The sequence below is a fragment of the Mytilus trossulus genome, chromosome 1 (genome assembly GCF_036588685.1).
Source record: "Mytilus trossulus isolate FHL-02 chromosome 1, PNRI_Mtr1.1.1.hap1, whole genome shotgun sequence".
Classification (NCBI taxonomy): Eukaryota; Metazoa; Mollusca; class Bivalvia; order Mytilida; family Mytilidae; genus Mytilus; species Mytilus trossulus.
The window spans coordinates 18,845,854-18,861,587 of record NC_086373.1 but is presented as its reverse complement, the minus strand read 5'-3'; the positions used below and the strand labels follow the sequence as shown (position 1 = coordinate 18,861,587).

The following is a 15,734-nucleotide window of genomic DNA, read 5'->3' as shown; positions in this document are numbered from 1 at the left end:
AAAGAAAATAAATCGTTGCGCATTTTTTGTTCTTATTCCTAGATGATGCTGTTTATGCGAAATACCCCTACCTTCTACGTTTTATGTTAAATACTTTACGTGCAAGCACAAATGGGAGAGTTTATAGAACACATTGTCAAACTTGCTCTTTTGGTAAACCAGTTTTGACGTGTAAAATGCATGTTATAATATGTTTAGTTTTGAAACTACGCGTTTGGTATATTTAAAAAAAATCTATGAGTAGCACACATTTACGATTGCTTAAAAAATATCATTCATTTTGATAGGAATTATAGAAATTCACCTAAGTGAGACTTTGCATTTCTGTGTTTTCATGCATGAAAACTGAATCTTTATGAAGCATCTTCCATGGATATCCTACAACATTCTGAATCTACTCTAGAATATACTATTACAACAATAATCTGGTATTGCTATTATCATACGTCATGAAATATGTTTTTCGGTCTTCCAGTGGGTACATATTTCATGACTTTATTATAAAACTAAAAACGTATAAGTACAACCTGCATGCATGTACTAAAAATTTCGTCGATCAGGATTCGCAAGGGGTTATGAAAAATGTCGTTGGAAAGGGATAGTTTGATGCCGCAGAAATAACTAACTCGTGAAATAGCTGTATGAAGATGATCCGAAATTAACTTAATTCTATCATCTATTAATAGATATTGAAGCCACGGATTTTTTTTATATTAACAAACTTCTTAATTTGCATATAAATATAGGGTTTTCGTATACACTTTTTTCTTCATAATATTGAAATCTCTTTATTTGCCTGACCTTGTCTATGTCAAGATCTGTCGAGTGTAGATGTATTTGTACTAAAACGTTCCATTTTTACCTAATATGATGAATGCAGGTAATTCTCTAACGCGTCATAATACTAAATTTAGAACACAGGTAAACATTTGAATCATACCTGTTGACAAAGGATAGAAAATGGCGAAGTGGGACACTCCGCTTCGAATCGGATTTTCGTTGATATCGTATTTAACAGGTAAACAAATATCTTTAAATCTACATTTCTTATTGATTTCCTCAATTTTGGATTTTTTATAAGTGTTGATAAATATTGAATTTATATATTCTTTGATCTGACATTCTATTACACAGGATCGAAGAATTATATCGGTGTCGGTGACCCCTCGTGACCCCTTACACCTGATCAGACTACTCACTATTACATAAAACATTTTCGTGATTTATAGTATATGTAATGAAATAAAGTGTACACATAGAACACCGTTAAACATGGGAATGAATCATAAACGCATCCGGTCTCGCTCCTCTGGAAACTCTCAGTTTGTTTCCATTAGACAGAATATATTCCAAAAGTATAATATAGTATACAACTTTATATATTTGTCTGTGCTTTTCATTTTAAATTTCATATCGGGGACTACATATATATTTACATGTTATGAAAGGTTCTTTCCTGCAATCAGATACGTTTTGTACAAATAGCAGTTTACTTATATATTCACAAATAAATGTTTGTTTGTTTGTTTGTTTGTTTTGACGTAGCAAATGACTATGTGAATTTATATTTTTGCCTGACACATCATTTTGGGGGTCCTCTACGCGGTCCGCGCTGAAGCTATGCTGATCTTCCTGAAAAATCATAGACAACTATGTAAACCTTAAAAGTGCCGTATGTAAATAAAATAGATCACACTCGTGTTGATTATACATGCAGCAGCGGATTGTGAAGACTGGGAAGTACTGCACTTCCACAAGGGATGTGTCAATATTTTAATTAAAATTCTTAGTTCAGATTTGCAGCTATGATTTCAAAACCCTTACCATTCATATGTTTAAGTTTTGTGATAAATCAACCCATACATATATTTGATCCTAGTATCATAAAATAAGGCGTCAGCTGCAGTCCGCCTTTCCAATATATGTAAATCACCGTTTTGACTGTAAAAGAATGATATTGTTTGCCAGATTTAGTCAACGAAATGGTCATTCCCGATATCTTCCTTGTTTAGCTTTTTATTTCACTGTTGACACTCTTTTCTTGTGAATGATTGAATAATCATGCACTTAAACTATACACTAAAATTCGTCTGTCGTTGAGGAGTTTAATAAGAGAAAGTATATTTTTGATTAAAAAAGTATTGATACATCAAAATAACGACTTTTTATATGATGTAAATGAACGGGACCTACTTTTATGAAACTCTTCTTAATTTACTGTGGCAAATGTTTAAAGTTTTACCAACGAAATGGGGATGTGACTATGCTTAAATCGATTATTTTTCTTCGCTTTCTTGTAATAAACAGACCAGATAAAACGTTCAAATTTGATGCATTTGTTTGCACCTGCCCTAAGTCAGGAACCTAATGCTCAGTTGTTGTCGTTTGTTGATGTTGTTTATAAGTATTTCTTGTTTCTGTTTTTTTTTATGTAGCCTTTAAGATTATACAATTGACTTTCCTAAATGAATGGTGTTATGCTAGTCATTTAGGGGGCCCTTTATACATGTAGCTTGCTGTTTGGTGTGATCCAAAATTCTGTGTTGTAGGCCGTACTTTAAACTATAATGGTTTACTTTTACTAATTATGATCTGGATGTCATAGGTACTCATACATGTGCCTCATCTTTTTTATAATCGACAATAATTTTAGGAGTAATTATGACGTCTCCATTTTGTAAGTCTAGATGTCTTTTTTGACTTTAAACAATCATTATACCCCTTTATAATGTGCTGAGTAGTAAGTTTAATTACATGGGTCACAAAATGGATGTTAGCCCCACCTTCTCCATTCTGTTGACGTTGATTTCTGTTTCCTAATCATGAAATTAGCCTTTGTTACCTTTATTTAGAATATCAAATGTAGTTACTACGCTAACATCTATTATAAACATGACATACTTTTTATTTACAAACCATGCATCACACAACTATAAAATTGTCAATTTTAAATATATGGTTAACAAGGTTAAGTGAACAATATATGATAAAAACTTGAACAACCCTCAATCCATATCTCCCGAGTTGAAACGTTTATTTTAATACTCACTGAGTAAAAGTGACAGTACACGTATCGACAGTATTATATTTAAAACTGTACTTTCCTTAAATCTTTTTCGTTTGCAGGGGGAAATGTATTTCAACTGGAATGTCTTCTTGTATCATGCTGAATAACATTTATTGCTCTTTGGGCCTTTTATGTCTAATGTTCGATAGAGCTTAAATGTCCTTCCAGTATAGTATATTATAAATGGCATAGGACGCATTATCAAGCTCATAGTATATTACTCGTATATTTTTCTAAACGCTTGTTCAAGTCCTTACACAATGCAATTGTGACAGGATGCGTCCGTCATTGTCTATTCTCAATCATCATTAATTTTTTTTATTTATTTTTGTTTAAGGTCGAGATGGCAAGAACAGAGACAATAAGGGTTATAATGGTTTACTTTTTGGATTGTTGTTTGGATGGAGAGTTGTCTCATTGGCACTCACACCACATCTTCCTATATCTATTAAAATGTGATAATAAAGGGTTGTTTTAAAATTTTGACAAACATTCCCTTTGATAAAGAGGTGAATATGCCGTATTTAACCACCCAATACCTGCACTTAGACCACACTCAAACTTACTTCAAGAAGTGATAATAACGACTGAAATGAAAAGATATTAATCCAGTCATCCGTATTTTCAACAGACACTTGTCTCAGATTTGTTTTTCTATATATCTTCATAACACGTGTTATATTATAGAACTAGTATATAAGGTGACATCAGTTCATTCACTGATAAGTTTCCATGTCCCAACGCCGTGATGCGAAAATTAAGGATGTTTAGCAGAGAAATATTGTCAAACGGAAGAAAGATACATGCTTACTCGGGCTTCTGATACATAAATGTAGATTTTGATAGGTTTAAAAAACAAGTTATATACTGCTTTTCATTCTTTTAAGATTTCAAGATTTGACGTACTCTTGCCCAGTATGAACATCTACAACTTTAGTAATTACACTTTAAGGAAGCAGTTAAACTCACTGTACCCATCTGGATAACCTGCAATAGTTTAACATGTTTTAAATAAGAAATGTATCATTATCTATTTTAGTATCAGTATTATGCCAAACAGTAGCTAAAGAGTGCTTTTACAACGTGCTTGATCCAGGCAACCCAAATCCTCAACAGGGCTCGAAATTTTGTTATAATGGATGTTGCTATCCGACTTCTATAAATCCATGCTGTAATAAAATAGAACCAAATGAATCATTGTAAGTATTTATGTTTAAGAGATTAACCAATAAAAATACAGAATTTGGTGTTTCGAGCACAGATTTTGAGTACTGAGTCACGTTTTATGACCGTATATAGTCCCTTGACTACAAATTAGTATAATTATGAACGCTGCACAGTATTCTACGTTTGTCCAACTTTTAGGCAGATACTCTTTAACTCTTATTTATGTTAAGATGCATGCATACTAGATTTGTTCAATTTTGAAATTTAACTTAAATTAATAAAGCAGATTTCTCTCATTCACGTTTTAGTCTAAATAATATGTTTATTAATGAAAATTTTGCTGATCATTATTACAGTGTATCAAAATTGTTTCCTTATAAATTCAGTCGTCGCTTCAATAGACATTATCTTGTTATAAAATAATTATATAGCATGGCTCTCAGAAAATCTGTCTAACCACTTTCAAGTTCTATAATGATTTTCAAAGGACTTAATTTCAGCTGCAGGCAGGTAGTTTATGAATATATTTGGTTGTCTCAATGAACATCGAAAGCGGTTGCGAACTTCTTCCATTGTTGGCTGCTACTTCAAATTAGGTAGATTTTGGTATCAGTGCCAATGAGACAACTCTCCATTCAAGTCACAATTTGTAAACGTAACCCATTATAGGTCAAAGTACTGTCTTCAACACAGAGCATAAGCTAACTCCGAACAGCTATAAAGGGCACAAAAAAAGACTAGCGTAAAACCATTCCAATATAGGAAAACCAACAGTCTAATCAATACAAACGATAAGCACTTATAAATACACCGACAAATGACCGCAGCTGTATGTATAAAAAAACAAAATATGGCATGATTGCTAATGGGACAACTCGACACAAGAGATCAAATGATACAGACATTAACAACTATAGAGTACTATACAGCCTGCAATAATGTTTTAACTTCATACACTTCTATTCAATTTCAAAATTGGCTGCTTCTGTCTATTGCCATGTGAACGACGAATGAAACATCTGACCAGTACACTTATTAAGATTGTTTAGATTGTAGACATTTTGATATATAATTCATTTTATTCCCACAGGTCGGCAGGTGCCATTGGAGGAATCATCATTGGAGTTTTAATAGCAATAATTATTGTTGGTGCAGTTATATTCATTTATTTGAGGAAATCAAAAATGAAAGAAAAGGAGTCAGCAAATCATTATATTACACCACAACAACCTGTAGTTTCCTATATAGCACAATCAGAAATGAGTGGTAAGGAAAACATACATTGATCAACACAATACTGATGTACTAGAGTTTATAACATTGTAGCTAAATTTTACACCACGGAAGTTCGATACACTTGTTTTTGAATTATTATCAGATATTCGGAATATTCTAGTTTTATTCATGTTAATGCCACTAAAAATTTTGCCCCCTAACCCTTGCTTTTCTTTCTATTAATTTTCATATTGAGTAAAACCAAATTTTTAAAAACCTTTTTTTAATCCTTGTTTTTTTAATAGATTTTTGAAAGAAAAATGATCCAAATGTTAAACATATAAAAGCTAATTGCTCAAGAGAAACAGTTCCTGTCAAATGTTCAATAGCTTATATCTCGTATAAAACCACCCGAATCCTTCATTTTTCCTGCTAGTTCTTTTTTTATATACTATCAATTTAAAAATGGCCTTTAAAAAGCTTGTTATTTTGAAACAGAGTAGCACACATCCTTGAGATTTTTTTGTTAAATGAACAATGCACTGTTTCTTTATTTATCAAATATTTCATCCTTGAAGTTCTATAAATTTACATTAACAGAAAAGTTCGAAATAACGGATCTTGCATTATTTTATTTTATTCATGAAAATTTGTATACACATACCATTTAGTGTACATTTTCAAATTAAATATTTCAATAGAGAAAAAATACTTGCAACAAGACATAGATTGATAATAATTATATTATACATTTAAAAATAGAGCAAAAATAAACTCGGTGAACAGTAAATTTAATTTGTATTGCTGAATTTTATATTGATATTTGAGGTTAAATACTGGAAAATTTTAATGTCTACTGATATGATATTTGTGAGGTTGTCTGGTAGTTTTTTTTTGCACTTGTCTTAATTAGAAAAATTCCAGATAAACGGTATTTGCTTACAAGCAACAGAGATGAATAAAATGTAAACAACTTATTTTGCGTCGTTACTGCAGACACCAAAGCTTTTAGAATTAGACAAAGAATAGTCATTGTTGCTTAACTATTTGGTGCTACATTATAAAAGGGTTTTTGAAGTAAATATAGAGAAGAATCATATTGCACAGGCTAAATTTACAAATTGCTGGATAGTTAAAACCAAAAACACTGAACACTTGGCTGTCAGGCATCTTGATTGCAGAATTATATCAAAGGAATTTAAAATAATGAAATTGAGAAAGGAAATGGGGAATGAGTCAAAGCCACAACAGTCCGACCATACAACATTCAACAACCAGAGACCACCAATTGTTTCAAGTTAGATTTCCGTTACTGTAAATAATACATAACAGTTAAATGACGACAGAACTAACACATTTATTAATAAAATCTGTATAGATATACTTGCTTCATTGTTGTCCTTGTAAGACCGATTAATCTTATTTATTAGTGACCCGCTATCGGAATTTTGAAACAATACATATTGTTTTTCCAAAAATCTAAATTTATAAAATGATTACAATTTCAGATACAACAGATTACAAGCGTGATAACAGAGGATACGCAACAAGTTTTTCCACGCAAGCGCGTAGTAGGGATAACAGCATGAATTTCCTACCACCTATCGCCAAGCACGATGATGATAGTGATCTTGAAACAGCAAGTAATAAAGTGTCCTATAAATCGGAGCCATTTTCCACGAAAAGTGAACCTTATAAACAGCATAGCCAAAACTATAAATCAAGAAATTACGCGGATTCAGTTTCAAGTTTTGATAAACAAAGTGTGACATCAGATTTTACATCTGTATCAAGAAATGAACGTTCAGTTGACGGTCCACGAGATCATAGTTCAGGTGACGGACCACGAGATCATCGTTCGGGTGACGGTCCACGAGATCATCGTTCAAGAGACGGTCCACGTGATCGTCCTCCTCGTGAACGTTCTCCACATAATCAAAATACTCGTGATCGGCGTCCGAGAGATCAATCTCCACGCCAAAGTAATTCTAGGTCACATCATAGACCACGTGTAAATTCATCTTCTAGTGTGGACTCAAGGGATCATCGACCAAGACATGGCCATTCTAGACCTCACACAAGAAACAATGCTTCAGAATCAAGTGTGAATTCAAGAGACCATAGCAAATCGGTTTCAGAAAGTGTAGTTTCTGATCAAGGAAGCATTGGCACAACAGTTTAGGGTTATGACAATTTACGCACATACATGTATATATAAATTCATTACTGTGTATTGATATTATATTTCTGTTTACTGGTTTCACCAATTACATGCCTTTTAAAATCGTATCAAGGTACCTTTAAAACAAAAGAAAGTACAATATTTATTAGTATATAGGCATTGCTTGTGCATTGTAACTGTACTATTTTTTCGCAATATCTTAATCAAAGTTTTAAGTGCTAAACATATTATACGGAAATGGATATGCATGTCTACTTTTTTTCTTCTCTTCTTTTTTACAATGTTTTATTGAAATAAACTACCATATTGAAATTGTTTCGAGTTAGGGCCCTTTGTTCACAACTATCGTATATGTATTACTACACAGAACATAGATATTGGTTTCCTTTGGTCATCAGTATGCCTGAAATATTAATCATCGGACATTAAGTAATTAATCGTTCGTGTACTTTATCGATATGTTTCTTATTCTATGTGTAGTACAGTGCTAAAGTAAATGAATAATTATTAAAAAAAAATTTAATAAGCATTTTTTTTTATGTTACTTACTAAAGATCCACAATTATTTTGTTTACACAATTCCGTATTGAAATTTATTGTGTCATAATTTTATTAGTTATTATTTTATTACAAAAAGAGTGTTACATATTGTAATGTTTAATTACTTTGTTTTATTTATAATTTCAGAAAAAAAATCCTAAACAATAATTTACATAATTTTTTTTTTTTTTATGTATACATCATGCAACAGTATTAAGTCATTACTTCGTCTATATTTGACCACACATATTTAATTTTCCCACCGATTCAAGGATATTGACTGTATCAACGTTTCCCATTTCCATTATATAAGAAATTTTGTTACGTTCTCACTCCTCTATCTAAAAAATAAAAAGGTAAGGTATGCAGATATTTATCATTATTATTCTAATTAAACGTTTTGTTTTTATTTGTACCTGTATGGTTCATATGGTAATTCCTGCATTTTAGACGAAGAGGAGGGCAGCAAAAATTTTACTTACAAATTCAGACTGAATTACAGATTTTAAATTGTACATGCTTAATCAGATGTCTGAAATGGTGAAAATGTCATATAAACATTATAATGCTTATTAGACGCTAGATTTTTTTTATTTTTTTGTCGTGCTATACAGTGACTCTACAGGAACTTTCTTCACATACCCTATTTCAGAGTCAAATTGACATATATATTGTCCTTTTCTTTTGTATTTGCTTGGATTGGTACAGGGAACACCCATTTTACCCGATTGGTATATATGTATAGCATGAACGTCTCCTACAGAGTCGACCATAGCGGTTAAAATACAGTATTCAGTTGGCGATCGAATTCTGCATGAAAATAATATACTATTTTTTCCCCAATAAATTCATACATACATTTTATATCAAGAAATGCAAAATTCATGTAGTTTGGCAGAAATTTCCAATTGATTGATTGAGTGATTGATTGATTGAATGTCAAATATGGCATTGTTCAAGACGAGAATAAATTAATAAGCAAAAAATGTTATACAAGAGGTAGGGCTTGCAATAGGGGATCAACAAGAATGAGAGAAATGCTGAGCTGGATTTGTTTCGTGTAAAGAGAGTGACACTCTTCCCATAACGAGGCACCGGGTTTAACGTTCCCATTCTGTTCAGACATTTTTGCGGCTTTATACGTTTTGGACAGTCGAATGCATGCCTGTGATTTACAAAAAATTAATGTCGGTCGGAAGAAAACCTAGGGATGATAATTTCAGTAACGAGTCAACCTTGGTGTTGTTTTCAGTAAAGAGAAGGCCAACCCTATAAACATGAATGCCTCAAAGCTCTGGAAACTTATCGGATAATATTCATCTTGGCCTCTCTCCGTATATATGGACATTTGTTACTTTGACACTAGTAAATACCTTATTCTTTACAATTTTATGTTCACATGCTAGAGTAATCATTGTTGATTTAATAGTATAACATCACTCCTTGTCATGAGATAGATATTATTCATTTGATATATATGTATACAATATGTCATATATTTTTTATTGCAATGTTTATTTTGTATTTTTAAAGAAGCTAAATTACAATTTGGAATATATACTCTGTTTTTGTTATTTCTGTTATCAAATTAATATTATTGATGAATATACATTTGTACTCAAAACATAACAGTATTGAAGGCATGATAACCCATCAGAGTCTGATATAAAAAAGAAGATGTGGTATGATTGTCAATGAGACAACTCTCAACAAGAATTCAAATGACACAGAAATTAACAACTATAGGTCACCATACGACCTTTGACTATGAGCAAACCCCTACCGCATAGTCAACTATAAAAAGCACCGAAATGACAAATGTAAAACAATTCAAACGAGAAAACTAACGTCCTTATTTATGTACCAAAAACAAATGATAAAAAATATGTAACACATCAACAAACGACAACCACTGACCCTGTAAAATCAGAGTTGTATTTTTATACTTAATACTGGTTTGATAATAATCTTTGGAAGTTTCATATTAAAGGAAGTAAGGAAGAAGATAGTATCTTTAAAGGAATTGAAAAAGAAATATGACAGTTAAATGTTATGAAGTTGTAAATGGGTTATGATCATGTTGTTTACCATTGTGTATTGTCATTTTGATGGATAATATTTGAAGCATTGAATAAATTTTAAAATTATAAATTTATGATTGTTTGTAAATGCGCCTCTGTTTTGATTTGAACACTTTTATGTGAGTTAACGGGCATTGTTTGTCATATTATACAATCTGGTTGGTCAACTTCATGTGAGGATTGTTTTGGCTGTTATGGAACTTTGGTCTTGCTTTTGGTTATTGTACTACACTGGCACTTCGTAAACACAACTCCTCTGACATTATCTCATAGAATTCAAAGCTTTTATCATTAGTGAGAGCGTTTTCTATCATGTAAATATAACCATTTTGTACTCTTATTTTCTACATAACGAAACGCCTGTACTAAGTCAAGAATCTGACAGTTGTTTTCCATTAATTTGATGTGCTTGAGCTTTTGATTTTGCTATAAACTGAGGGACTTTCCGTTAGTTTTGAATTTTCCTCGGACTTCGGTGATGAACTGTGAAAAATTTGGGACTGTCCTACATATATCACAAAGACATCTTGTGAACGCAACTCTTTGAAACTTTTTACAGAAAGCTACAAACTTGGTAGGATTATTTGTAATCATGTGTTATTGGCAGTATTGTTTTGTCAATCATTTTATCTATTCATCTATTTAATAGGAAAAATGGGATAATGTCTTTTTCAACTGTCGTATCACAATGACAACATGAACTGCCTTTTGAAATAACAAAAAAATAACCAACACAAACATCGAAATACACTTTTATACTTTATATTTACCTGTTCTGTAATGGACTCACCACTTTCTTATCGCATTTCTCTACACTGAAGCAATTTTGTTTTTGTTTGATTTAATTATACGGATAACAAAAATAACGTTCTCTATACCTCAATATGAATGATTTTTTTGGGACGCATTCGTCTTAGTAGTCGAATTTTCTGTCAAGCCCGATGTCTCCATATTTGTTCACTTTCAAAGAAATCTCCGGAAATAAATACACATGCTAATCACGTGCGGAATCCGGATTCCAACTGAGGTTAAATCATAGGTCGTTTGATATAGGGATCCAAATGATTGATTAATTCATGGTGTTAAACCGATTTACAGCACTCTTGGCTTATCATGGTTGTTGGTGTTTTACGCACATAATTTACCAATGACTTTGTTTGGCTTATTTGAATGAAACTGAATCTTCCTAACTTTTTTTTAGCGAACTACTTTTCAAAACTATGATTTTGTACACGTCTATAACCAGAAGGACTGCGTATATTTCATATTAAATGTCGAAAAAGTAGTATATTAAGATAATTATTGTTGCTTTAAATTGGAAATTACAAAGTATTGTCAATCTATCGAATTACTTCCTCCATGTTTTGGCAGACATACAGAAATCTTGATTATATTAGAATTTTTAGGCAGTTAAGCTGCCTTACGTGAGCACCCTGTATTTGTGTGCTACCCAATACATGTTGAAATACGTGCCATTGTTATTATCTAGCTGGATACTATGTTATTTATAACTTTTTGGACATTTTTTTCATACTTTTCATTCTGGATTACAATAAATATGACCAAAAAAACCTTAAATGATCGTCGATTTTCCCAAAAGTTTTGAAGTTGCACATAAGAAGTAGAGCACATTAGGAATCCTTATGTATGTTATTATCCCCTGAGCTTTTGGCTAAGATGTCAAAGAACAAATGTATGAAATATTTAATTGTCGAAAATCTCTAAAGACAAGTAGTTTAGATTTCCCAAATTGCAAAAGTCGTAGGAATACTGTTTGTCATCAATACATAGTCAACTACGTCAGTAGTCTATTAAAATAAGTTCTATGGATCACGTTGTTGGTGGCAATTTTGAATAAGAATACGAAATTTCGTATCTTTTCAATTTGGACGCAGGGGTTCAAATTAGCGGTGGTCCGAGGTCTGCGACCTTCCATTTTTGCAGTCGGACTTTCTACTTGGTTTCTAGCTACGCCCGACATGCTCGACGGACCTTGAAAGAAAATAAAAAAAAAAACTTTCCAAACATTTTTACCAAAGTTTTCTAATAAACGATCTCAAACTTATTTTCATCATTACTATCCATGACAGCGATGTTCCGTTTGTTCAACCGCTAGATTTATACAGAAAATCGCCGACTAATAATGTGTAAATCCGAATGATTACATTAGATGCATGTTTCATTATAATACGTTATTCTGATTGGTTAACTTCATATAACATGTTATTCCGTAAGCAATTGCATCACTCAATAAAACTTTTCATTCATGATGACACGAGGTCCCACAATAAAGTGCACAGGTGAATTAAACAAAAACTGGATAGAAATCGTGTTTTAATGATCCAAGCTTAAGAACGTAATTATAAGTATTGAATGCTTCTTTTTTGTAACTTTATAGGATTGTAAAAGCGTTGACCGTGCGTACATTTTTAGAATGAAGCGCTTCCGCGCTTCATACAAAATGTACTTCGATCAACGCTTTTACACCCCAATAAATTTACAAAAAAAAGCATTCAACTCTTAGTAAAATCGTATCTCACTCCATCTATCAAAAACAACATTGAAAATAAAATGGCTGCCGGGGAAGACAATTACAATATCGGATCCGATTCCGGAAGCGGATAATGATAATCCCGGGTTTGGCTATCTTTTTTTTTTAAACTTGACAGGTGACAAAATACATTTATGCATGGTAAATAAATATAAACACTAGAATTGAAATCCAAAAGATACATGTAAAAGAAAGAAAAAGCAGAAAACATTTTGTACACAAATTTTAATGTCAAAATCCAATACAATGTGACATCTGGGAACAGTTTATCTAACAATATATATGTTCCTGGTAACAGTATACATTTTCTTTTTCAGTGATAAATGTTGGTATTGCATGTTAGATGCTTTTAATATCCTTCTCAATTTTGATGGGTCAGTTAAAATAGCTGACAACTGTCCACAAGAGACCAAAATGGCACAGACATTAACAACTATAGGTTATCGTACTGCCTTCAACAATGAGCAAAGCCCATACCATTACCACATTATCATAGTCAGCTATAGAAGCCCCAATAAGACAATGTGAAATAATTCAAATGAGAAAACTAATAGCCTTATTTATATATAAAAAAATAACTATGAAACAAATATGTAACAAATAAACAAACGACAACCACTGATTTACAGGCTCCTGACTTGGGACAGGCACAAATAGTGCAACTATATATATGATACCTGAATGTAAGCAAATCTTATTATATATAGGTGAAGTCCATTGGGCCACTCTACCTCCTCCTGTTTGATAACTTTGAAACGGATTAGATCCCCATCCCCGACCATATACATTCATGTATGAGACTAAATAAATAGTCAAATGAAATATAGGGGAAGTCCCCAGGGTCACCCCACCCCCTCATGTTTTAGAACTTGAAAACAGTCGAGATCCCCACCCCTAAACCATATTTATTCATGTATGGGATAACATATAATTAATCAAATGAAATATAGGGGGAGTCCCTGGGGATCACCCCATCCCTCCTGTTTGATAACTTGGAAACGGTCGAGATCCCCACCCCTAAACCATATAAATTTATGTATGGGACAATATAACAAATCAAATTAAATATGTATAGGGAGTCCCTGGGGATCACCCCACCCCTCCTATTTGAGAACTTGGAAACGGTCAAGATCCCCACCCCTAAACCATAAATATTTATGTATGGGACAATATAACAAATCATATGAAATATAGGTGGAGTTTGTGGGGCCACTCTCCCCCTTCCGGTTAGAGAATTTGGAAACAGTTGAGATCACCAATCTTAAACCATATATATTCTTGTATGGGACAATATTACAAATCAAAGGAAAACTGTGGGGGTCTCTAGGGTCACTGTTCATTCTCCTGTTTGAGAACTTGGAAACATTCGAGACCCTAAACCCCAAACCATATTTTATTCATGTATGGGACAATATAACTATTCAAATGAAATATAAAGGGGTTCCCTTGGTGTCCCCCACCCCTCCTGTTTGAGAACTTGGTAACGGTCAAGCCCCTTAACCATATATGTTCATGTATGGGACAATATAACAAATCATATGAGATATAGATGGAGTTCGTGGGGCCACTCTACCCCTTCCTGTTTGAGAATTTATAATGGCGAGATCCACAATCTTATAAAACCATATATATTTATGTATGGGATATAATATTACAAATCAAATAAATTATAAGGGGGTCCCTATGGTCACTGTACACCCTCCTGTTTGAGAACTTGGAAAAATTCGAGATCCTCACCCCTTAACCATATATACTCATGTATGGGACTATATAACAAATCAAATGAAATATAGGGGAAGTCCCTGTGGTCACCATACCCCTCCTGTTTAAGAACTTGGAAACAGTAGGGATCCCACCTCTAAATAGAATGAAATATAGGGAGAGTCCCTGCAGTCACCCCACCGTTAAATTAAACCATATTTATTCATGTATGAGAATTGATCAAATGAAATATAGGGAGAGTCCTTAGGGTCACCATACCCACTCCTGTTTGATAACTTGGTGTACTGTTGAACACAAACTCAGATTTCTTTCCAGGGAAGCAAGTCTATTCATACTTTTACAAGCTCGTACTAAAGTCAATTTGAACTTCTAACAGTCAACCAATACTAACGTTAACGAACTGCAATCATTGCAAACGTGTACCACTGCAGACTCATGACAATGAAAAATATATACTTGATATAATATGTGTTGCTTTTAAAAACTTTGACAAAATATGAATTGTTGCCTCAATGAATAATTCATTAAATGAACATAAATGTACAAAATATGATTGTTTAATGTTTGTTCTTTTTAAAAAAAAATCCTTAAAAAACAAATTGAAGCAACAATATTTGTCTTATTATATAAACTTCTGCCAAGTTTGCCTCTGCTTTGTTTTTTACTTAACTGCCTACAGCCCCTTTGGTGCTTTGATTTTTTTAGTTTGTTTGTTTGTTTGTATGCTATCGTTTAAAAAATTTCTTGATATTAACTTTCAAGATTGAAATTTTGATTATCCCTTGGATGTTGATAAAGTTCAGTATTCTATCGTGATAAATCCACGTATGACTATTGTCTTATGGACTGTATGCTACATATCATCATAAGATTTTATCAAAAACTGCCCATGTAAGAACACATACACCCTGTCAAATCGGAGTTGAATTTTAAACGTAATACTGGTTTGATAAAAATCTTAAGAAGTTTCATATTAAAGGAAGTAAGGAAGAAGATAGTATCTTTAAAGGAATTGAAATAAAAATATGATAATTAAATGTTATGGAGTTGTCAGTGCGCTTTCAAACACAAACACTGGTCTGTTATGCAAAGGTCAAGTTGGTCAAAAGAGACCTCAATCTTAACAATTCACCTTAATCTTAAAGATACTAATGACAGCATAACTTCAATCATCTCTTTATTTAGAATATGTCAAAATAACAATATTTT

The 15,734-nt window shown here is 32.5% G+C and overlaps 1 protein-coding gene across 1 annotated transcript; it reads left to right on the top strand.

The window, feature by feature from the left end:
• The first annotated feature begins 910 nt into the window (after positions 1–910).
• On the top strand, positions 911–7,943 carry LOC134717717 (putative uncharacterized protein DDB_G0281733). Its single transcript, XM_063580212.1, has 4 exons — positions 911–1,018; positions 4,107–4,266; positions 5,325–5,500; positions 6,958–7,943. Exons 1-4 carry the CDS (start codon positions 961–963, stop codon positions 7,629–7,631), a joined length of 1,068 nt encoding a protein of 355 aa, XP_063436282.1. The 5' UTR covers positions 911–960; the 3' UTR covers positions 7,632–7,943.
• The last annotated feature ends 7,791 nt before the right edge of the window (positions 7,944–15,734 follow it).

Bases quoted from the DNA above. Each gene is read 5' to 3' on its own strand.
- LOC134717717 (XM_063580212.1), top strand. From the start codon at position 961: ATGGCGAAGTGGGACACTCCGCTTCGAATCGGATTTTCGTTGATATCG. The intron at 4,267-5,324 runs GTAAGTATTTAT...TTATTCCCACAG, and splicing joins ATAGAACCAAATGAATCATT to GTCGGCAGGTGCCATTGGAG. The intron at 5,501-6,957 runs GTAAGGAAAACA...TTACAATTTCAG, and splicing joins AGCACAATCAGAAATGAGTG to ATACAACAGATTACAAGCGT.